The 25,066-nt window shown below is 32.4% G+C and overlaps 2 protein-coding genes across 9 annotated transcripts; both read right to left on the reverse strand.

Annotated features, from left to right (window-relative positions):
- Positions 1 to 7,543: 7,543 nt before the first annotated feature.
- On the reverse strand, positions 7,544 to 14,575 carry LOC114259411 (uncharacterized protein At1g66480). Its single transcript, XM_028199433.2, has 2 exons — positions 11,788 to 14,575; positions 7,544 to 8,079 (listed from the first exon to the last, which is right to left on the reverse strand). The coding sequence occupies exons 1-2, from the start codon at positions 12,457 to 12,459 to the stop codon at positions 8,020 to 8,022; spliced, it is 732 nt and encodes a 243-aa protein (XP_028055234.2). The 5' UTR covers positions 12,460 to 14,575; the 3' UTR covers positions 7,544 to 8,019.
- Positions 14,576 to 14,994: 419 nt separating this feature from the next.
- LOC114259410 (U-box domain-containing protein 11) lies at positions 14,995 to 21,248 on the reverse strand. 8 transcript variants are annotated; one of them, XR_014342659.1, is made up of 6 exons: positions 20,815 to 21,248; positions 19,144 to 19,260; positions 18,607 to 19,059; positions 17,628 to 18,504; positions 17,431 to 17,542; positions 14,995 to 15,834 (listed from the first exon to the last, which is right to left on the reverse strand). XR_014342659.1 is itself a non-coding variant. In XM_082892432.1 (5 exons), exons 1-4 carry the CDS (start codon positions 21,130 to 21,132, stop codon positions 17,434 to 17,436), a joined length of 1,959 nt encoding a protein of 652 aa, XP_082748558.1. In that variant the 5' UTR covers positions 21,133 to 21,248; the 3' UTR covers positions 15,481 to 15,834; positions 17,431 to 17,433. The 8 variants fall into 8 exon arrangements, 5 of the variants coding, with proteins under 5 accessions (XP_082748558.1, XP_028055232.2, XP_028055231.2 ...); XR_003628260.2 differs by lacking the exon at positions 14,995 to 15,834 and adding an exon at positions 16,757 to 16,952; XR_003628259.2 differs by lacking the exon at positions 14,995 to 15,834 and adding an exon at positions 16,757 to 16,967.
- Between the last annotated feature and the right edge of the window lie 3,818 nt (positions 21,249 to 25,066).

Consider the following 25,066-nt stretch of genomic DNA (forward strand, 5'->3'; position numbering starts at 1 on the left):
TCGAATCTGTCTTAAGATAGTTAGAACAATCTTTTGTGTAAAAAAAATTTAAAAATAAATAAATAAAAATTGAAACAAAGTAAATAAATTACTTACAGGAAGTTAGAACAGCAAAATCACGATCAAGTCGAGTGTGTTACACTCTGTCCTTAAGACAGATTTACCGCCGCATAGGTGATTACGAATAATCGGAGTCTATATCCCAGGATGCAATGATCATTCACACAGATTGTAATAGTATTACAAACCATTTGTTTTGGCGAACCAGAACCTAAGTTCTAAAACTCTCTTAAAACTCTCTTAAGTTTCTAAGAATTAGTATAAATAATAAATACAGCACAGAAAGAAAACGGAAAAGGAAAAATGGAATGAATTGAATTCGCTAGAGGATCCTGTATTTATCGGCCAAGAAGTGTCTGTTGGAAGGGCAGAAAACCCTTCAAACAAATGTGAAACCTGGAACCGTCGGAAAATGAAAAACCCTTTGAACAGGTGTGAAACCTGGAACCGCCAGAAAATGAAGAGAGGCAACTAGAGAGGCATTGTTCCGGGAAGCAAAAATTTGAATTCGAATTTTGGCGCAAAAGTTTGAATTAATCTGTTACAAGAATTTGAAAAAATTCAAACGGATTTTGTCCAAAAAATTAAAGCTAGGACTCGATCAACAACCTGTACCAAGCCTGGCCGGACAGATGGTGGTAGCGGTGCGAGCGTAGTGGATTTGGGTCAAACTCACTTGGTCCATAACTCCCATCCTTACAAAACTTGTGGTGCCTCCTTGGGGCCCATCCAAAGTATGTCATCCTAAAGCTTATATACTGATATAAGCTCTCTTATTGTTTCTATGTGAGACACCTAAAACAAAGTAACTCATATTTGACTCTTTAACTTCCCATTTCACGAAATTAAAACGATGTTAACTTTTCATTCACTCGTAAATGGTTTTGACGATCCGTCTTCACTGTTTGACTTGCCACGCAGAAAGAAACAAATCTCCACCTCAAAAGATGTGTGAGCCCCACTTAAATTTGGACTGAAAGATAACCCAAAATAAGCCTATAAAATCAAAATTTCCAACACATTCTGGATATTATTAGACTCTAGAATTTCATTTATCTGGCAGCTACAATTACACCAGCTAGAGCTTACAAAGGCTAGAAGATCTTTGCATACTCAAACTAGATAAATACTTCGAGTGCATTCTAAGTTGATCACCGTGCTAATGGTCTCCATACTTTTTGTAATAATCCTTATTTTCCCGAACTGAAAAGATTTACTACTAATTGTATTATCATCAAACTGTACCATTTCTCTTCGTATGCTACCTATTTCTCTGAAAGTTTGCACACTCCATAGATTGAAAGGAACACCAAACGCATCTCTCTTATTCAAGGACTTTCCCTTTTTCCCATTCAGATGCATAGTAGCAACCATTTGAAAATCCATCCTTTCAACTTTGATCTTCCTTCCTTCTTTTGTTGATTTGAATTAAATGTTAGTATTGCAAACCGATCTCCCCCTTCTCGTACAAGGGCATCCTTCTCTTCTGAAACTCCTTCTTGAAATCATGAAAAGAGAAGAAGGCTTTAACCTTCACAATCAGACTATCATATAAACTACCCATGCCTAGCCTCATACGCTCTTACAGACACTTTCACATTCTCAGACTCCTCAATCACCACACCTTGTTTAACTGCTTCAACGTATGTTTTTCCTCTGCTCCCCTTCATGGTTTGTACAGGATTCCACTGATGTTTCTGCACCATCCCCAATCCTTCTCTTTATCATCATTGGTTTCTTCTGATCAGATTTTTTAAACTCAGCCTTCTTTACTTTCAATGCCCTGTTATCGCACCATAAGCCATTTGCTTTTTGCATCGCCACCTCTGCAGCCACCTTGCAATCATATCGCACAAAGCCAAACCTTGTCTTCGTTGCTTTCCTTCTTTTCATCGGTATAAATACATCCTTAACAACCCCAAACTTGGTGAAACGGATAAATAATCCTTTGCGAGTCATCGAATCTAGTGTCTTGTCCACGAATGCAGTGACCAGCTCAGTCTACATTGATTGACCAGCTTGTTTACACATCCTTTGTTTTTTGAGCATTGGATTCTATCCTCCTCTCTCCATGTTCTTGCTCACCTCCACCTTTTTTAAACTGAGTTAACCTTTGCTTCTTCATATAACCTTTGCTTTGAATCTTTTGTGCTAATGTTACGTATTTTGTGGTATTGTTACACATTTAACTACGAAATGTGTAATAATATTATAAAATATGTAATATTATTAAAAAAATGCATAAATTTATTTCTGAACAATAAATTATCGTAACTTTTAACATAAAAATATATAACATTTAGTATAAAAATATGTAACACACCACAAAAATATGTAACAAAGTGCATAGTGCACATCCTTAGGATTTTCCTAAAATAAACATGTAGTCCCTAAATTATGTTTTTGTTACTTTAGTTACTAAAGTTTTTTGTTTCATCAATTTGATCCCGAAACATTGAGGATGAAGATGAAACATATTCTTACAATATTGAGGGATGAAATTGACAAAATTGAAATTTTAATGACGAAAATAACACAAAATATATACTTTAGGGACCATAGTTGAAATTTATAATTATTCCATCAACCATTTAAATAGCCACTTGGAATTTATCTGACTTGACTTGAATTGAAAACTCTACGGGCGAAATTGACAAAATCAAAATTTGAAGGACCAAATTGACATGATAAGTACATTTTATTGAAAATAAAATATTTAATATAATTTTTCTAACAAAAAAATTTGCCATTATTTAATTAAAGTTCAAGTAGTGATTATAAAGTCAATTTTCATTCAAATTTTCTAATAAGAGGTAGGTCACAAAAATTGGACAAAGGCAGTCCACTAGGACCAGCCAAGTCTTACAAAGATCCATTCACTATATATCTCCCTCCAATTGAACCTGTGTTTTCTAAAATGAATGCCTCCTTGGCCCTTGGAATTATTTTTACAGTTTCCTAAAAGTGTTTTACAGTTTTATGTCAGCAAAGAAGGGAGAAATTATTCAATAATCTCGGAACATTATGTGATTATATTCTAAGTCAATCATCAATTACTTAGCCCCATATTGTTTCCCTATTCCAACATAAATCGTGGGCCTCTACGCCTCTCTATCCATCAAAACATTATGGAACACTACGTGTTCATATTCCGAGAATACTGAATAATCACCCTATAGAAGGTCAATTGGCAATTTATCTTAAATTATTATTATTATTTTGTAATTTTTTGGCAAAGCCTAATTTTTTTTTATTTATTTTTTTTTATGGCAACACCTAATTTGGTAACTATATCGTGTGTGTCCTCAATCAAACACAAGTCAATTAAAACGAATAAGTTTTATTTACATATTTTTGTATGTGTGTTTTTGGATCGATTAAAAGGTATGAGAGGCGAGTAGTGCACGGACAGGGGAAGTAACCCCACTTGTGTGTGACTATAGTAGCTTCTATCCGTTTTAACATGGGAAAATTGTTACAAAGATGATCTCTTAAAGTTTGTCCACATATAAATGGTTAGATGATTATAAAATTGTATACATGTCATGAAATGAATTATTATCCAACAAAAATTTTGAAATTTTTTATTTTTCGTGTATTTAGGCCAAGTTTGGCTAACCTAAAAAAATGCACTTATTTCATCTTTTTATCTTTTTTGGGTCACATCAATCAGCATCTCCTCTCTACTTTTTCTACACATAATACAAAAAAAGTCAAAAAGTGCACTTATTTATTCTTCCCAAACTTAGCCTTATTTTTTATTGTTCACATATGCATTTTTTTAATAATGTGCTTTCATATATTATAACATATAAGAGTTTTAAAGACTATTTTTTTAGTCTTTAAAAGTAAAAAATTTTGTTGAAAAAAGCATTTAAGGGACCAATTTTTATCGTCGTGAGGATAATTGCTAAAATGTCGTTTAGAAAAGTAAAAAACAAGACTTTTAAAGACAAAATTAAAAAAATGGCACTAATAAATACATTTTTAGAAAAAAAATAATTTGATCCCAAAAGAGTTTATTTTTTTAAACAAAAATTTTGGTTAATTTATCACTAATGTCCATTTTTTGTTGGTAAAAATAGAATGACACTTTCGGCAAAAAAATATTTGGTTCCTATAACGGAATTTTGTTCATAAATTTTTTTTCTCTAAAATCTTAATTTTTTGTAGTGATATATGCATTGTATACATGATAAGAACTTTCACACATAAATGGTGAAAAATCTTAAAAACCCCTTGAGATATTGATTTATAATTATGATTTAATTTTAAATAATGAAAAATAATTTCAATTAAACAATCAACAATAAATCGGCAAAACGATTTAATATGGAAAAAATTACAATTGGACTCCTCTAATTGTGATAAAAAAAATCACGATTCAAAATCACAAAAAAATCTACTAAAAAGACAAAAAGAATTACATACGAGAACCCTCAGTTACCTAACAAATCCATAGCTGAATTGAATCGAACCCGATGTATCTCGTCCACCACTATCTTCACCTCAAAATTGCTTTGCCTAAAATTGAATCTACAATGCCGATATCGAATTCACAACGATAAGCCACTCTGGAATCCACCAAAACATCAAGCTCAAGTTCTCCAGAATCTACCGATGACGACCTCTCTCTTTTTGTGAATGAAAGAAGAAAAATAACCCGTGATGATAATCAATATGAAACTCGCTGATGAATCGATCACCCTCAAATCATCAAGGAAAATAATACATAAACACTTTCTAATATAAAACACTTTGTTTCTTTTCCTCTCTAAGAGAGTTCGACCCTAAAACGTGCAAACGACGCACTTTATACTAAACAGAACCACGAAAACCGCTCGAGCGGTTACTTTACCGCTAGAGCAGTGAGACTAAAGACGATACTCACATATAGGCTAACAGCTTGAGCGCAATAGCTACCGCTCGAGTGGTAAAACATATTTCCCAGAATTTCAAAGCACAGACAGATATACTGGATGAACTACTTCACCGCTCGATCCCCATGCTTAGTCAGTGAAGTGGTAAATAAGGAATGCTCAAGTCAAGATAGGGAATGTTAGTACAAACTCTTCTACACAAGCACAACTTGGGTTGGATTTGCATATAAACTCTTATAGCTCACAAATACAATAAAGTGAATAAAAATACCACTGAATGAAATTTTTATCTAACGAAATTCTTGTTGGAAAATAGCTTTAAAAAATCTTATTTTTTGCTAACTTTGAGCATTAGTTAAGGTGGGACCCAAGCGTTATTTTTAACCCTTCTCATTGGGTTCGTGTTTAATGTCACGTAGTGAATAATATCGTGCATTTGGTTGCTCAAAACAATTTCTGGATGAATGGGAATTCAACGTGCATTTTCGGGTTTGTAGAAATGGCTTTAGGTGGGTTTTCTATACATTTGTGAAATGTGTTTATCCCACATTGGAAAGGCTTAAGGAATTGTAAGGGTTTATATATTCTAACTTGGGATACTTGGAATGGGTCCCATGGGATACCCAAGTTTGTGGAAGGGTGAGCTTATGGGTAAAGTGAGGTAGACCTATTAGATCCAAAACAAAAACCACACGCGTAGGCTGGATTGGACCTGGGCGTTGACACGGGTGCATGGTGTGAGATTGGATTGGGCTTGTTCGACCCAACACTTATCCTTTTTGGGCCAAAAGTATTTGTAATTTATTTATTTATTTTTAATTTTGGTTTCAATATTCAAGATAAATTGGTTCAGTTTTTTTTCCTTTACCCAAACAGATCACAAATAGATTTACCCACCCAAACAGGTTCATACCTATTGAATTCAAACCGGACAAATCTGTATCTGTCCAAACAGGGTTTTTCTTTCATTGAATTTGTCTGAACATTTGCCTATCTGTTGGCATCTGTTTGGAAAAGCCATTTGCTTTTCTATATAAAGCCTTTCATTCTAGCAATTCATTCATTTTCGATTTTGATTTACCCACCTAAACAGGTTCATACCTATTGAATTCAAACCGGACAAATTTGTATTTGTCCAAACAAGGTTTTTCTTTCATTGAATTTGTCCAAACAGTTGTCTATCTGTTGGCACCTGTTTGGAAAAGCCACTTGTTTTTCTATATAAAGCCTTCCATTCCAGCAATTCATTCATTTTCGATTTTTCTCTCAATTTTTCGTCTTTCTTCTTCTCTTTCCATCTTCTTCTTTTTTTTTTTTTTTTTTTTTTTTTTTTTTTTTTTTTGCGTTTGTTTTGCATTTATTTTGTAGGAAGAAAAAGAGAGAGTCACAGCAAAGTTTTGGTTTGCAAGACTCGATTTTATAGTGCTGCAAATCAAGTAGTAGTCATTGCATCTAGGGAAGTAGACATCGTTAAAACTCAAAACACTGGAGCGAGGACGAAATCTACCTTAAAGAGATTGTGTTCAACACAAGTCTCGACGTTTAAAGTTTTTGTAAACAATTAATTCGGAATTTAATTTATATAATTATTTTCTGAATTATTTTATTTTATTGTTCATTTTAATTATACGTTTAATTTACACACATATCACTGTAGGGATAACAATTGTCAATTACAAAAATCCAACAACAGGTTAGAAGGACTTTCAGGCATTTATCATCATTATTGACAAGCTCAAATCTATCGCCATCTTATCTAGATCATGGACCCATCTATTTACTAATTTTATCACCATGTATACCAAGTCTCTCACTTATATATTTTCTATCTTTTCAGGTTGTTTGAAGAAAAAGTGGTGGTGAATGAGGCATTAAAGGGGATTTAGTGGCACTAGAAAACTTAGTCTTTAAATTGGTAAGCAAGAAGATTTTGGAGTCAACATTGCCTAGCATGCATACATTTAGCACTGAGCACAATATCAATACACTTGGCTGACTAGCGCCAGAACCAGGAATTTGTCTTCGGCGGTGCTAATTCAGCATCTCATCCACCCCTTCCCTATGATGTCCCTTCTCTGTCCCTCAGTCAACAGTACCTCCTTTTTCTTTTCTCAGATCTCTCACACAAACAAAAGGGCATACACGCACAAAATTCAAATTTGCGATCTTTCTTACACAATTTTTTTGTGTGGGTATAGTTACAAAGGGCCATACCACAAGAAATGCCTTAGTTATGAACCAATCTAGTTATGTTACGAATCTAGTGATTATGTTGTGAATATTATGAAGATGAATTTTTGTCGTAAGCAAAATTATGAAATTTTGTGGTTTAATTACGAATCATTGTGATCAAATCACAAAATGACATACAATATACACATTTTTTAAGGGTGTGCATGATAAAATTTGTCTTTGTGGGCATACATATTGAATATAACATGAGAAAAATATAGAGAAAGAGCAAGAATTGCTTGTATAAAAGATAGGACAATGGGGTAATGAAAAGAAACCGTGCCCTATTAAGATTTTTTTGATGGGCAAAGAAAAAATTTCATCGAAAATATAAAATTAAAAATACAGGAAGGTAAAATTGAGAGAGGTTCTAAGAGTAAACATCTCTTTTACTACTGATGGAAAGCTTGATTACAGAGAAGTTAAACTTTGAATTGAATTCAAGAAACATCTCCTCCACAATTAACTAATTATGTAATTTTACAATTCTTCAGCATCTAAAAGCACATTTGATACATACCAAAAAAACAACAAGGATCACTTAAAGTTGCTAAAAACTCCACCAGGAAATGTAGGGAGAAAGTATGTACGTCAACCATGGAAATCAGTCGAGTCATCTATATATAGGTTAATTATACTTTACTCCCTCAATTATTATTAAATATCATTTTACTCCCTCAATTTTAAAACTGTACATTTAAACCCTCTCCGTGGAGAGGGTGAAAATCAAGTAATTTTGATAATTGAGAACTTTAAATGTACGATTTTAAAATTAAAGGACTGCAGATAATATTTAATGATAATTGATGGAGTAAAATGTAATTAATCCTATATAATATCTTGCTATTTAGGATGCTAGAGCCAGCTGAATTTCTCCCTCGCTAATTGGTAGAAAACCCACTCGCTTCTGCAAATATTGAGCAAATAAAACAAGAACATCAGTGGAAGGCGGAGGTTCTTTTGGATCCCTTTAGAACAATTAAAAGTACTTGAATTAGAATGGTTGATAGTTTGAAACTCTATTACAACAAGCATTGGAGGGGCTAAATGGGCAGATGAATATGTTACCTTGTTGGAATATTCAAATCTCTAACTTTAATTATACAGGAATATGTCTCAATTAAAGATATATACATCAAAGAGTCACCACCACCACTTGATCAATGTATTGATGGAACTTGGGCCTTGTTTGGTTTGTATTTGAGAAACATGTTTTGAGGTAAAAAGTACGAAAATTTGTTTGGTTTGGTTTTTTTTCAAAAGATGTTTTGAAAAATTATTTTGAGAGAGAGTTTTGGAAAAAGTGATTGATTTGATGTATATGAGAGAGATTTGTTTGGAAAATACCAAACAAGTTTTGGAAAAAAAAATTTAGGAAAATTTGTTTGGTTTGATTACTTTTGAAAACTTATTTGTAGAGAATTTTTCTTAAAATTTTTTGAGAAACACAAACCAAAGAAGGCCTAATTTTTGTTAGTCAAAATAAGTACCTAATTGTTTAGGTGATGCATGTCAAATGGAAGGACAAAGTCTAACCAAATCAGTTTATTTATTGGCTCTATAAAAAGGATAGGATAGCTAGTGCCCACTGGAGAAATTGTCAAGGTGGAAAGTTGTTACAAAGATAATAAAGTTTCTTTTTACATAAATGGTTAGGCGATTATACAATTATATACATGTCATGAATTATTACCCAACACAAAATTCTTTTCAATTTTTTTTTATTGCTCAAATGCAGTTTCCAATAATGTGCTTTCATGATCAAAAGAATTGATATGACTGTAAAGTACCTTCACAAGGGTCCAAAATATTGATAGGAAGAATTAGGTATTAGTCCACATAAAGGGGTGATTGCTGTTGTCAAAATGTCTTCTAAATGTCCAAAGAGTCAGAAAGTTAAATAAACTGTGAACATTCCTTTTGATTATGATTTGCAAACTTCAAATTGCCAAGTCAAACAGTAGAGGATTAGAATATTTGAAACCTACTACTTTGTACAGTCAATCAATCATCATTAGGGTTTTGTAATCTATAATTGAGCCTCTTAAAGTAACTCACTGTACCAACTATAAACATGCATGTGGTTTTGTCTTCAAAGTTACTTTTCAAAAAAATAAAAAAATAAAAATGAGGTGAGAAGAAAAAAGTTCTGGTGTTGTGTTTGGATTTTGTTAAGGGTTTTACGGCGAGGAAAGAAATGGGGAGGGGATTTGTGAAATAAATTTAGCCTACCTTCTATTTCAACAATTTTTCTTTCATTTTTTTAATCCACAAATCTAAAATTGAAAATATATATTGAACTAAAAAACTATTAGTAGGCTTCAATAGTTTGTTTGGTTTAATTGAAGATGCTAAAGTGGGTGAAAATGTTGTGTCCTCAAAAACTTTTTGCTCTTGTTTAAATTACTTGTTTCAAAAAAAAAAAAAAAAAGAAGTTATTTCTAAAACTGCACTAATATATATATATATATATATACATATAGATGTTTTTGAAAAATAGTTTCAAAAAATGAAATCCTATGGGACCCTAAAACTCCCTCGTGCCATGATGTCGTTATACTAGCTATAATAACTCACTTGGCCCCTCCTGAAACTTGTCTAAACAAGGGACTAGTAAGAAATTAATGATGAAATGGCAAGTCTTGAAAGCATGATATAAGGAAATTTAATATACTTTGACAGCTTCAATTGCTTGTTTTTGTGTACCATGTTCTAATAGTATGTATGTAAGCGCGACTTTCATAAGGGTAGCCTTCTTGGCCTATGTGTTCCTGTGATTATAGGATGGAATGGGGTTGGATAGGGTTTTGCAATTGTACACTGATGCCTACGATGACACTAATATTTTTTTTAAATAAAATTTTAAGGGACAAGTAGTAAATTGTAATTTTTTTTTTTTTTAAAAAAAATATTGAAAAAGATGAACTTGGATAATTTGAAAATGTTCTGAACTATAATGCTACTATATGCAAAGTCCAACCATCCCCTTTGGGTCCATCCCCTTTTCACAAATAGGCAAATATATATATATATATATATATTCATAAAGTAGTAAGTTCAATTGCTATTGATGGGTAATTCCCTTTTTTTTTTCTGCTTTCATAACTTGAACACCATGCCTCCCCTTGGAAATCAAGTGGTACAACTACTTGAGCTAAGCTCAAGCAAATAGATATATACATAATCACATCTAAAGCTGATAATGAACAAGCAAGAGAATATGGGGGAATATGTAAGATTGAGAGAATCATGGCTTTAGCTTAAACTATGTTTACAAAAACCAAGCTGACTTAGGCAATTAAAAAAAGAGAGGGAAGATCTCATATGGATATTGATTTGGAAGAAAACATGGTTGACAAAGACTTGTGTTCTTTTGTTACAACTTAGAAGACAAGGTCTTTGAAATTTGGTTTGTTTATGTTTATAATTTATTTTATATTGACTAAAATGCTATTCGAACATGAATTTTCGCTGAATTTATGGGTCAAAAGGAAATGGAAAATGTCAAGAAATTTGGTACAAAACATGTGAGATTATTGTTTGTTTACAAACAAATGATAGCAATGGGTAAAAAAATTGACAAATGAATTTGTAAATTGTAAAACACGGCCTCCAAAATTTCTCAAAACGGAAAATAAATAAAAGTCAAATATTAGCTGTGTTAACACACCCTTAGGTAGGTGCAGTGGTTCAGTTTTGTTAGGGTTGAGAGGAAATTTAGCACTGAATCGAATTTTTTGATTTTGTCAGTTAAGGAACCGAGGCCAATCACATACTATGGTCCAGTTTAAATTATGAATTTTCAAGAGCCTTTAACACATTGGGGATAAATGAAGAGAGGTGGTGGAAGGTGGTGGGATGCTCTACATTATTGGTAATTTACTTCTAATACCCCAAAAAATTATTATATAAAAAGTATTTAATATTAAGATTTTTGTCAGTTTGGCTGGTATTAGTGAAAAAAAATTCAAAATCAAAACAAACTATAGTTTATGAAAAAATTGATCGAAAATCAAACTTTTGGTTAATCTTGGATTGTCGGTTTGTGAAATTAGAATAGAGATTTTTAAATCAAATAAAAAGAGAAAATAAAAGAGAAACATGACAAAAATTTACCTTCTAGTTTCACTTCTTTTTCCCTTCTTTGTTTTTATCATATTTTTTCCCCTCTTTCTTTCTTTCCATAAATCTCTTTGAAATTCCAAATCAAAACACAATCTTTCTTTATCATATTTATCATATTTTTTGCTCGCAGATGATTAGCTTTGATGCGCTTCTGCTCTTCCACCTCTTTATTGATGTTCAACTCATATGTATTTATATGTTTTCGTCATCAATAAAGTTCTCTTTTGCTGATCAAAAAAAATATTTATCATATTTTTTCCCGTCTTTCTTTCCTCGTTTTTATCATATTTTTAGTCTACCAGGTTAGCACAATCTCTTCATTTCCTATAGTTGCAGATTTTATAACACTAAAATAGTACAAACATACACATGGAACAAATCCCAATAAAAAAATAAATAAACATTAGACAAATCAAAAATGCCAAAAAGACTAAAAACCAGTGAACATGCCAAGAAATATGAATCAATGTCCAAGGAGAAGAGAACATACCTCACGCCCCTTGAAACCATCTTTGACCACCTTTCCGTCGCCATCCTTCCAATGCAATTGTTTGTGGTGATGGTGCACCAACGCCCCCTCACTGCCCTTGGGCGGCACACCACCACCGACACCACCATCACCACCACCACCACCACCGGCCGCCTTGTTTGCCAAGCAAAGATCCACAATCTTCTCAGCCACATCAGCCCCATCCCTACTCTCCATCATCAACCTAGCCACCTCCGCCTTCGGCAGTCTCATCTTCACTCTCCTCAATTCCCCGCTCTGAGCGGCCTCCGAACCTTGTCTCTCCTCCCCAATCACAATGCTTCTAGGTTTCATAATTGAAAGGTCAGAAGCTGACCTCCGAGCAAGCATTAGGCTCTCAAGCCGGTCCTTGGCACTCATGTTAATCCCGGACCGGACCCTTCTCGGGACCCTCTCTTCAGGAACCCTAGGCAACTCTACAAGAAAATAAAGCCTCTTTGGCTTCAACTCTTGCCATGGTTCTAAGGGCTTTGCTCTGATACCAAAATGCTTCACGGCCTCGGATTCCAACAAAACAAGCCCTGGATAGTCCTTGAGCACGTCACCAGCATGAACCGGTGTCTTGAATTTCATTGTATCACCATTAATCATCATGATCTTTGCAGTCTTCTTGCCTCCTAAAGTGTTACCCATTTGGGTGAGCTCTCTTGGGTCGATCTTGGTACCCTTTTTGGAACTTGTTTGTTTGTTTTAAGTTAGAGATCAAATGATATATGGTTGGGTTTGAGATAGAGACATGGTTTTATGTTATTGGTATAAGTGAATAGTGTGATTTTGTGTTGTTGTTTGTGGGTCAAAGAAAGATTGCAAAGTTTGAAAATGAAAAAAAAAATTGTTTCAGTAAAAAAACAAAAGATGGGTATGTATGTGAGAACTTTTTTTGAGATCTATCTATCCAAAGGATAACTAAAAATGTTCTTTTTCTTTAATTTGATTTGATAATCATTAGACTATGCTTAAAAACGATATGCATGTTGAAAACTTCTATTGAAGCTCATTCAACGAAGGGACCCAGTACGGATTGAAAACGCTGCAAAAGCTTCCCCGTGATTGTTGGCAAAGTACTGCGCACATATATGAATTAGGCATAATTTGAATACAAGGGTCCCACCAACAAGTTTTGCCAGAAAATTTTTAGGAGAAATTCAATAAAATAAAATTAAAAAGAGTAAGATTTGATTATTATAATAAAATATATTTTGAATTTTTTATTGTATCAATTTAAATTTTAAATTTATTTATTTGTTTTCAATCTAAACCAATTATCAAGTAAAACTAAAAGAAAAAATTGGTACTTTAGTCATTAAACTTAACTGAAAATGATATTTCAGATATTATATATATATACTTACAGAATGGTTTAGATTAAAAAAAATCTAAATATTAGAATTCAAATTGATAAAATTAAAAACTTTACATTTATTTTGTTATAAAGATCAAACTTTTATAAAATCATGTGTTCATATGGCCCACTAATGATATTTTGTAGTTTGTTAACTATTTCTTTATTATTAGGGTTATATATTCATTTAGACTATTTCTATTGGATGAATACACCGTCAACACAGAATAAAGTTTTTAACTTATTTATGAATACAAGTGGTTTTTTCTGATCTACAAGATAATCTCTGCTCAAATCGATATGGGAATAACAAAAGTAGGAATCTGTCAAATGGTTATGCCCAATTTTGATTTCTATAGTCTTTTACACATTTTTATTTTATTTTTTTATATTTTATTTTAAAAATACATAAGATTGTTGAATGGTGATTGGTTTGCGTCAAAGAAAATGACTTTGTATGGTGCGGTGTGGATTCAAGAAATCGTTGAGATTCCATTCATGATCTCTATCTTATTTGACTTTGATGGTAATTTGCAATTTTCATGATGACTAATTCCTTTTTTGCTTTTTTTCTTTTTGAGAAACTTTTTCGACTTACGTACCAACCGTTTGCCTTTTATTTTATTTTATTTTATTTTAATCACAATCTTTTCCTGTTGTACCTAAAAAGAATAAATATTTACATGGCTGCTACGTAAAAGAGGTTGGTGGTATAAAAATAATAATAAGCTTTGTTCTTATCTTTATAGAGATAACACATTTCAATATGAAGCTTCTAATTTTAGTCCATATTTATTTTCCGCTCATCATTTTGGAACTCCAAACTTTTCCTACACTTTCTAGGCCAAGAAAATTCTCACTCCCCAGTATCATGCTGCAACTAATTGTGCTACGTTGTGTGAAACTCAAATTAACTAGGAAATATGAATTATGTCTATTTTTTATATGATGAGATTCATAAATAAAATTAGGGGTTGTTTGGCATACACTATTTTAGTCTATCTTTTTATTTTTTTATCTTTTTTGAGTCACATCAATCAACATCTACTCTCTACTTTTATACACATCTTTTTATAACAAGTCAAAAAGTACATTTATTTAGAATATCTCAAACCACTCCTTAATCACAACTATTAAATATGTTTGTTTTGAGCATTTTTCTAAAATATTTTTGTGGAACTAAAAAATTGTGAAAAATTTTAAGGGGATATTACTATTCAGGGGGTATTTTCAAAAATTATTACAAAATAATAAAAAAAAATTATAATTATAATTAGTAATATTTATAATGTCTATATTTTTTTGTAATTTATTTATTTATTTTGAAACCTACTTATATGTAATTTTTCTAAATTTTAATGTCTTAAAATAGTGAAACATACTACTATTTGGACGGATAAAAAAAAATACTATTATTTGGTCAGTGCGTATTATGATTTAAATCTCTATTTGCTCAATCTGTACTTTTTTCCAAAAGGAACTTCCCCCTAATAACAATAAAGGAACTTAGTCCCATGCTTCGGCTGTGGGGATACATGAGTCATCAAAAAAAAATAAATAAACAAATAAAATAAAATAAAGGAACTTCCCCCTAATAACAATAATGATAGAAAGTTCTAAATTTTGAACTCTAAAGAGAACTCTAACGTCAAAATAAATAAATAAATAAATAACAAAAAAATAAAGTCAAAACATCACATCAACAAAATGAGACCCACCCTTAAAGCTCATCTAGAGCTCATGTTTTAGAGTTCCAAAACATTTTTTGTCCCAATAATAATTGGTTTGGTATTTGGAAATGGTAACAAAAAAAGCCAATGAAATTGTTTATTTTTGTGTTTTTTTTAGTCCTTGTATTATTGTCTTTATTGATTTTTCTGTCATCTTTTAATTAATGTTTGTAGATGCACTTAAAAATAAAATAATTTTGAAAAACCTAAAAAATAGTTCACTAACAAGACATTACCGTATTTTTTGGTCTTTAGTAAATCGTTTTTTTTTTATTTAAAAAAGTTGTAAATTTTTTACTATTTAAGTGAATCTACATTACGTGCATCTAATATATATATATATATATATATATATGAAAAAATTCACTAACGGCAAAAAAAAATGAGAAATAAAAAACAAACAAACAATTCTCAAAATCCAAACCAAACAATACTTTCTTCATATTTCCGTCTACCACTTATTCACTCAGTTAAAAATCACACAACATTTCGACGGAATGACAAGTTATCTCATAAATTCTTAAAACCAAAAAAGGAGAAAAATGATACATAAGAAGTACAAAATTGTTGGGCAAGAGAGTTGATCTAGAAATCTATGTAGCTGTCCTTTGAAATAATAAGGATGTTAAAGATTCAATTTGAGTTTATGAAATGATTACGATCCTTTTATTGTAATCTAATTACTAACCCTCTAACATCCAAATACAAAATTGTCTCTGAAATCCTTAAACCCAAAGCAACCCATGATGCATATTTCATGTGTCCTTTTGCATATCAAAATTGGTATTTCCATTTTTCAAGCTACTCCATTTGATAATAGGACAAAAAGATTTGTTGTGGCAAATACCTGAAAGTTGTGAGAAAACACATTTGAGCCATGTTTTCTGGCTTGTGTTTCTTGTGCTAGTTGTCATGCACGAAGCTTCTATTTGCACACTACAAAAATTTTCAATTTACACCATTTAATCAATTGTTCGGTTGCTGAAATTCAAGCAGTTGATTATTGTTTGGTAATTGATATTCAAACAAACAATATGGTGTGAACTGCGAAAATGAGCGGTGTGTAAATAGAAGCTCCCGTCTGCAATAGCTTCCTCACATGGAAATTACCTTTATGACCCAAACACTAGATATTAACAAAGCAATGCAAAAGCCTATAAAGCAGCTGATCTAATAAGAAAAGAGTGGTTTTTGCCCTACCCATCTCTTTTCATCTTTTCACTTTCCACTGTTTTAAAGGTTGAGCTTATAATTCAACAGAACCACACACACAAGTCAATTGCAGCATCAAACTTGTCGTCAAGTTTCCATTCACTACTTACAGACCAAGTTCGCTTAGCTTTCCCAATTTTCATTTGTAACTCTGATGTTTCGAAAACAAGTAAATCGATTTCAACTACTGGGAAATGAATTAAACATTTCTTTTAGTAAAAAGCAATTGAAGATGTTTGCATGGATGCCCATAATTATAATTCTCATACTCAACAAACCAAAATAATAAACAGAAAAATGCTAATCCACAGTGATTATAACTGTATCCACAATCATCTATCGTGTTATGGTGATGTGAAGTTGTAAAATGTTCCTTATCAAATGGCTCCAAATACTACAGTCTGATAGAATTGAAACAGATGAATATAAGTAATACATTTGGTCAGAATAACTCTTCCAACACAAAAGGATCCAAACACAACTATACTTTGTTCACACATATGCATCCATTTCTTTGTTTTTGTTTTTGTTTTTTGAAAAGAAAATCTCTCTAGTGTTTCATTATATATATATATATATATGTATATATTTAATTTGTTCGTATATATAATTTTTCATTATATGAAATGTACCAAACAAAACAAAATGATCGGCAACCAATCACATAAAAAAAAATTGAATTCTCAGATAGCTACAAAGACCATTACATATTATTGAGTCTCAGATTTCTAGAACTACAGTGTTATCATGGAGAATTAAAGATTTCCTAAATAATCAGGAAGACAAACAATACAACAGGACAGAACATTGTCTTTAGTTTATGAGATGTCCAATTTTTAAACCTGAAATAAAATAGCCTATAAAGCATTAAGTCAATGGTTTGAATATAAACCACATACTGAACAAGAGAGAGAGAGAGAGAGAGAAAAGGAAGAAAAAAAAAAGGAAGAAAAAAAAAAAACACATACTGACTTCAGCAGTATATAAATCAAAAGGGGAAAAAAATGATAAATTCGCTTCCTTGAAAAATATGTCAACCAATTGGGAGTGTTCATATTCATCCCAGCAGTAAAAAAGAGAAGAGAACAGTCTTCTGTCTAGTAAAGAATTTTGAAACAAACAACAGATTGCATGAAATTTTATCACACTTGTAAAGAACACACAAGCAGCTATGAGAATAGGCTTGTATTCTCATGCTTATATACTCAGTTTTCACACCCAGAAAGGAATCATAACATCAATTGTGAGGGGGGAAAAAATGGAAAAATGAAAGGAAAAAAAAAAAAAGAAAAGAGAAAAAGCCATAGAAACAACTAGTACCTGTTAGAGCTGTTGCAACTTTTGAAGATGCTCCAACAATGAAGTAGCCTTTCGCTTGGCTCTTTCAGTGCCACTCTTGGAAAGCTCGGTCAGAGGAATTACAGCACCAAGCCTACTTACACAAGCAAGATTCTGAGTGACTCTCTTGCATAAGGAAAGTAAAATAGCAGCTGCATTCTCTTTATTACGAGGCAAACCTGTCCTCAAAAGATCAATCAAGACCTGTATGGTGCTAGCTTTTGCAATGGCAATCTTAGCCTCTGGGTGGCTAGCAAGAACCGATAGTATAGTCAGAGCTTCGTCCACCATACAATCACTTGAATCGGTAAGCATTTTCAGTAATGCAGTGATAATCCCTGCTCTCACGGCCCTGCCTTTGTTTCCTTGATAAATACACAAATTAAACAATGCTGTTGCAGCATCTTTCTTCCCTCTTGCACTTCCACTCTCGAGCAATTCTACCAAAGCGGGTATCGCCCCCGATGCACCGATTATGATTTTGTTTTCATCTGCGAGCGACAAGCTAAAAAGGGTTGCTGCTGAATTCTCTCTTGCTTCCATGCTTCCAGCTTTAAGGACTTGTACAATCGATGGGATGGCATTAGCAAGCATTATGAGTCCTTTGTTGTTTTCGTATATAGAGAGGTTAAGAATGGAAGTGACTGAATTTTCTTGTGTTAAACAATCATCTGATATTAATAGGCTAACCAGCAGTGGAATAGCTCCTGCCTCTGCTATTAGTATCCTATTATCCGTGCTTCTTTTCGATAGTGATCGGATTTCGGAAACCGCCGCCCTGCGGTCCTCAATGGATTGGCTTGAGAGCTTGCGAACAAGTGCTTCAATGGCTGCTATGTCCCCACTAACATCACGGAACGATCCATCACTCTTTTTTATCCGCCCCGTCGTCAATGCCATTGGTTGTTCAATATTGTGCTTAGCACACCACTGGCTAATTAGGCTCCTCAAAACATAATTTGGGGTAAGCGTGAGATTTTGGAGTTTTTGCTGTGTTTTTGGGCACGTCGTGTTGCCACAATCTATCCATCTTTGTATGTATGATCTCTCATAAGTCTGTAAAATCAAGGAAACACGATGGTTGAGTTTTAAAATTCTAAAGAAACACTACATCAAGATGCAATAAATTAATTGATGCTTAAAAGCAATGGATCATACCTGTCCTGTGGCCACAATAACAGGATCTCTCATTAGTTCTAGAGATATTGGGCAATGAAAATCAACGGGAATGAGAGGAGAGTCAGGTTTTTTATTCTCCTCCATGTGATTTCTGTTTGTGTTTAATTTCCCACCAGCATCAACACTGTTATGTTGACAAACCTCAGACGATGCAGACGAGTTCTTTGGCCTTTCTGATTCATGATTTATTTGATTCACACTATGGTCTTTCGAACCATTGCCTTTTGGAATAGGAGGCACCTTCACTTTAACTTCATGATCAATATTACCGATATTTTTGACATGCAGACTTCCCATTACCCTACGGCCGAGTGGTTGCAGATCAATTTCTCTGTCTAGTGGCTGCGATAAGGCACGAGATAATATTGTTGAACTCAGAGGCCCACCACATCTTTCAGTGGCTCTTCTCAACTGTGCTCTCACCAATTCAACCTGAAAAGGAAAAATACAAAGGACATCATTACCAAGCGTTGGATTCAGCCACATCAGAAACACCATACAGAATTCAAATCCTACCTGTTCCTGAACTTCCTCTGAGATGTCAAACTGGTCATATGCTAAGCTTCCCAATGCTTTTTCTAATTTCCACGTCACACATTGAAACTGAAAGGAAATTTTCTTGGAAGCCAAATCCTTGAAGCAAACAAGAGTAGAATTTAGATGGCCAAACAACAATACTTCGAGAATATCCCAAAAGAATTTCTTCAACATTAAGTGTTTTTACAACTAACATGCTCATTCAAACCTCCTTATTTTAGATTTGTAGAATGAATGATATGCTTCACAATCTCCAAATTGCTAGCATAAATTTAAAATCTACAAGGGATAAGCAGACTGTAAATAATTTAAAGAACTAATATACACATATGTGCACCAAAACACAAAAACACGCTCGATTGTGCTGCTGTAGCTGAAATCATAGACCTTCCTATTTATTGCTCATTTCACTCAAACCCAACCATGTAATTACATTTAGTTAATTGTCAAAAATAACATATCAATTGATGCTGATGGCAGCATTTGGAAATGGCTACAGGTTGTGTTCTAATTACCAAATGCTGTTTGTAATAAGAATATTCGTCACTTAGAAAACAAAATTGACCACATATGAATTCAACCCAAGATTTTTTAGGAGGAAAAGTCAGCTACTATGATTTGGCCACTTGCAAGTTGCAACATAAATACATGAATGCACCATTGTAGACAAGCAATTTAGCCCTTAAAACAAAAGGAGGAAAGTCTATAACTAAAAGTAAAGAACACGTAGGGGCATGAATCCTGTGAAAATAGTCAAGGATGTGATTTTATAGAGAAGCAGTTGGAGAACACAAATCCATGTATCTCTTAGTAGGAGTGAAGGGTGGTTGGATTTCGGGAAGCATGTAAAGTTAACGATATCAATTAATGAATTGAATCCAGCAATTGAGCACGAGAATGGTTTGACTCCACCCAAATGAGATGACAACTACATTGAGCGTAAATTTAGAGACAAGCAAAGGATAGGAAGGATGCTAATTGAAAAGTGCACAGCATATTGCAGCTTGGTGGCTGAAAGATCTGTAATTTGTACTCTTCTATGGAATTGGTGAAGTCCCAATGAAAAAAAGATACCCTTTTCTGGAGAATTCTATATATACAAACAACTTCACTTTGTAATGGGTCATTGTCTACATATGCATTTATCTAGCACCTTAAAATTTTCATAAACCACCTAGTATTGTTCACCAAATTTATCGAAAAGAAGACAAAATAGCTAGCAAGTCATAGTTTCTTCAGCATACACCACCAAAATTCCATGCATTGGCTCTTTCTCATGAACTGGCAACAATTTATTATGGTAAATTTCAGAATTGAGATGTCACCGTGTTCAACAAAACTGAGATCGGTGAATTACATCTACAACTGCCCAATCAAATAACTCAATTAGCTTCCTTATTGCGATCAGAAACCCAAAATCAGAATCAAAATCAAAATCAAAATGCCAAAAATTACAAATATTCTTCTAGTCACACTGTGAGCAGATAATCAGGAAAACTACTGAACTTCAAAATTCAACAAAGAAAAAATAAAAACAGATAGTAACCCATAATTTCCCTTGAAATAAAAACACAAAATGCACATTACCCATGAACTAATTCGTGTATAAATGCGACATAAATGTGTAACTGAGCTAAATTAGAGACTTACAGAATAGATCTTGGAATCGAAGTTGGAAGCAGAGGAGATGAGTCGCTTGGCAGCCTGAATTGCCGTAGTGAGATCAGACAAGAAACTCGAATTTGATGAAGACGAAGCAGCTGGAACATCCAAAGGCCTCAAATCGGTCTTGAAGTCCCTAATTTCTTCAAGCAAATGAGCCAAAAGAGAGACCCTCCGAGCCAGATCTGTACAGTCCCTCTTGAAGGCACCTCCAAACCCGGCAGCAGACAACCGTAGCACGTCGCGAACAAGGCGGAGAGCCGCCTGAGTAGGGTCTCCGGCGACGGTGGCGTCTCCGCCGGCCATGAGTGGTGGTGGGAGTGGTGGTGGTTGTTTTCTTTCTTTGTGTGATGGGAATAGGAATAGGAATAGGATTAGTTATAGTATGCAGACAAATGGGTTCACGAGGATAGGTGGGTGTCAATGCAAAGTTTCCATTAAAATAGTAAAATGTAATCATAATTGAAAAATATTTGCTTAAAATATCAATTATCCCTATAGTTTAAAAAATTATAAATACTCTTTAATAAAAAATTTTATTTAATAAAACTAATTAAAAAAATAAATTTTTTATTCTCCTATATAATAATAAAATTATTTAAATTATTAATACAAATAAATTTTTGATATCATTAAATACTGTTAATTGGCTTGATTATTTATTAATAAAATAAACTATTTGTTATGAAATTATAAACTCCAAGAGGCTGAATGTAACTTTCAGAATCACAGGAATAATTTGTATTTTAAGTAAATTTTAGGAGATGTATTTTGTAATTTATCCTTAAAAATAATACTAATAATAATAGTTTTGGGGAGAGGAAGGGAATGAAAATATATTAAAATTTTGGGGTACTTTTTCATAAATTCTTTTTCACCTACTTATATTTCATTTAATTCACATTATTTTCTTATGTTCTAATTAGTCCCATGGGTGGCATAATTATCAAAATACTCCTAATAATATTCACATTTACAGTGTAAACGTTCCGTGATGTGAATGTTCACATCATCGATGTGAATGTTAATATGTCAATGTGAATATTCACATTGTAAAATATAAATATTCACATCACCAAATTGCTAACCGTTCAAAAAATATTTATAATGGTAGAAATTTTCATAAAATACTTTAAATGTGAGAATTAGGATTTGGTAAATCAAATATCCAAATAATAGAATTTATTGAAATACAAGAATAACGTATGGACTAATTGAGATACAAACAGTTGAAAAGGGATTATCTAATAAATCTCCCTAAAATTTTGGCTAAATTACAAATATTCTTTTTTAGATTAGTTTAAAATACAAATTAGCTTCTTTGATTTTAAAAATTATATCTTGACATTTCAAGTTTATAATTATATAAAAATGACGCATTTATTAATAAATTATCACGTCGATTAGATTTTTTCAATGATGTGAATATATTTTAATTAATAATTCAAATAATTTTATTATTATATATGAGAATAGTTAGAAATTTTATTTTTTATGTTAATTTTATTTAATAAAAATTTATGACAATTTAGTATTTATAATTTCTAAAAGAGTAGATTGTTGAAAAATCTAAGCTAAAGAGGGTATAAGACATTGGTCCAGTGATATATATATATATATATAAATATATATATTTTATTGGTGTGAACTCTACCTTTTGTGAAATAGTTTGGTAAGAAGTCATTTTCTTGTTCTAAAAGGACATTTTGTTTCTAATTTTACTTCTTAATTTATCTGTTGAATTTTTTTATCTGTTGACTTTTTTCGACTATCTGTTCAAATTTATTTAACCTATCTGTTGAATTTTTTTTATCTAATGAATTTTTATATTCTATTTTTTCTATCGGTTCAAATTCACACATTTTTAAAACTCTCTCTCTATCTGTTTCTTTCTCTACCTTTCTTTTATCTCTCTATCTGCTTAATTTTTTTTTTCTATCTATTGAAATTTTTATTTGTTCATATTTGATATGAAATTCTATCTGTTACAAATTTTATATGTCTAAATTTTTTTTGCAAATTAAATTTATCTGTTCAAATTTCTCTACTTTTTTTTCTATCTATTCAAATCTCTTTCATCTTGTCTATTTTCTTTCATCATATTCCAAGACACTCACATTAGAATAATTATACAAGATCTGTTATCCTTCTCCCCTACCCTATGTACACAAATATTCATTCTTAAACACACCAAGGAGACTAGAATAGAAGAGTCCATCGACTTTTTTTTAAAAAATTTTTAAAAGGTTTAAATAAGTGTTTATAGACACAAAGTAATGTGTTTTCATTTATGGTGTTCTTTGTATTTTTTTTAGTAGAGATCTACTATGATGCTTATTGTAGATAGACTCCTATTTATGCTGACTATCTTTGTTTGATTTTCTTTTTTATGTTTGTATGTATAGGAACTATAACGATTCTAATTTAGACCTCACCCATTTATTATTTTGGATCTAGATTCCTTGTCTTTTTCTGGTTGTTCATACCCTTATACATCTTATTCCTCATTGAGTTTGGTTATTAGAATGTCTTGGTTGTGTTTGAAACAGGTTGGGAGTCCGTTTTTCAAAAGAGTTTTTGCCTAGAAGTTCGCTTGTTCACTCAAGCGAAGCTTATTACGCTTCAGAGGTTTTTTACAGTCTGCAAAACTACTAAGAGTTTGATATCTGCGCTCGAACAACGTTTCTTGCACTCGAGCGAACTTTTACAAGTTTGAACTACTAGGAGTAGGGCTACAAACGAGCCAAGCCAAGCCTAGTCGAACTTTAGTATGTTTAGGCTTGTTTATTAAGATTTTAACGAACTCGGACTCAAGCTAGAGCTCAATAAAAATTTAATGAACCGAGCTCGAGCCGAGTTGGCTTAGGCTTTACTCGAGCTCAAGCCTATTTACGAGACTTAACAAGCCAAAAAATTTATAAATTCATACTTGCGTATAAGACTAAAGTTACAATTAAAACTTTGATTATACAATTATATATACAATATATATAAACATTCTAAAAAAAAGTCAATATTTCATCAAAAAATTAATATCTACTACAACTATTATATAAATGTACTATCCATAGTTAACTATTATTTATATTTATATTTTTTAAATATATAAATAACATATTTATATTATTTTTATACATATTTTTACATTGTTTAATATATAAATAATAAATATTAAACGAGCTAGCTAACGAGCCGAACTTTAGAATATTTGGACTTGTTTATTAAAAATTCAACGAGCTCAAGCTTAAGCTCGAACGGAAAAAAAAATTCAACGAACCGAGTTCGAACGAGCTCTTATCAAGTCGAGCTCAATCTTGTTCATGAACGGCTCTGTTCATTTGCAACCCTAACTGAAAGGGGTGCATTATGCACTTGAGCGATCATTCTTGCGCTCGAGCAGTGTCTTCATTTGTATCTGTTCGCTCGAGCGGTAACTTTGTTCTCTCGAACGGTCTCACTTATTGTGCCTGGTCACTCGAGCACTCTGCGCGTATATCAGTCCGAAAAGCTCACTTTTTGAGTCATTTTCTTATCTCTCTCTCTCTCTCTACATTTCAAAAACCTAGATTTACATCCTCTCTCTAGAACTCATCTTCTACCCTCAAATACACTATCATCTATTGATCTCTACACCCTAGTCCCTTCGATAAAAAGGTAGAGCTCACCTAGAGCTTCCATTTGATTGGAGCAATGTTGATTTACATCTTCGTCGGGGTTTCTTCACTCCCTCTCTTGCCTTCTAGCTTTAAAGTAGGGATTTCTCTATACTTTTGTGTAGTTTTTAACTTGGTTATTTGCTTTTCTAAACAACATTGTGATTTGAGAATTCTTGGATAAATGTAGGGTTTTGGTTTAAAAATCAAAAGAGGGATTTTCAAATGGTTCTTGAATATGATTGTGGGTTTGTAAATGTGATTGAGTTGTGATAAAATGTTGTATTTTTATTTTTGGAATTGATTTATAAAGAAAATGAGATTTTGTCTTAAAATGTAAATATTTGGTTTTGTAAACAGGAAACATAAATGGTGTTGGGTTTTATGAAATTGTAATGATGATGATTATGATGGTGGAATTGGATATGCATTATCACTCTCATCTTGAAATTTTGAAAAGTTTATCTTTATTGGAAATTATCTATCTGTTTAGGGATATCCATTTTGGGCTATTGGTGGAGGATAACTATGTTTGTTGTAAAAATTGCATAAGAATTAGGAGAATTGAAACTAATTTCTCATCTATT

This window comes from Camellia sinensis, chromosome 10, assembly GCF_055761805.1.
Source record: "Camellia sinensis isolate YWXY chromosome 10, ASM5576180v1, whole genome shotgun sequence".
NCBI lineage: Eukaryota > Viridiplantae > Streptophyta > Magnoliopsida > Ericales > Theaceae > Camellia > Camellia sinensis.

Bases quoted from the DNA above. Each gene is read 5' to 3' on its own strand.
- LOC114259411 (XM_028199433.2), bottom strand. From the start codon at position 12,459: ATGGGTAACACTTTAGGAGGCAAGAAGACTGCAAAGATCATGATGATT. The intron at 8,080-11,787 runs GTATGTTCTCTT...CAATATTTGCAG, and splicing joins ATGGTTTCAAGGGGCGTGAG to AAGCGAGTGGGTTTTCTACC.
- LOC114259410 (XM_082892432.1), bottom strand. From the start codon at position 21,132: ATGGCCGGCGGAGACGCCACCGTCGCCGGAGACCCTACTCAGGCGGCT. The intron at 19,261-20,814 runs GTAAGTCTCTAA...GTTTGCTTCAAG, and splicing joins TCGATTCCAAGATCTATTCT to GATTTGGCTTCCAAGAAAAT. The intron at 19,060-19,143 runs GTAGGATTTGAA...TTTCCTTTTCAG, and splicing joins CAGAGGAAGTTCAGGAACAG to GTTGAATTGGTGAGAGCACA.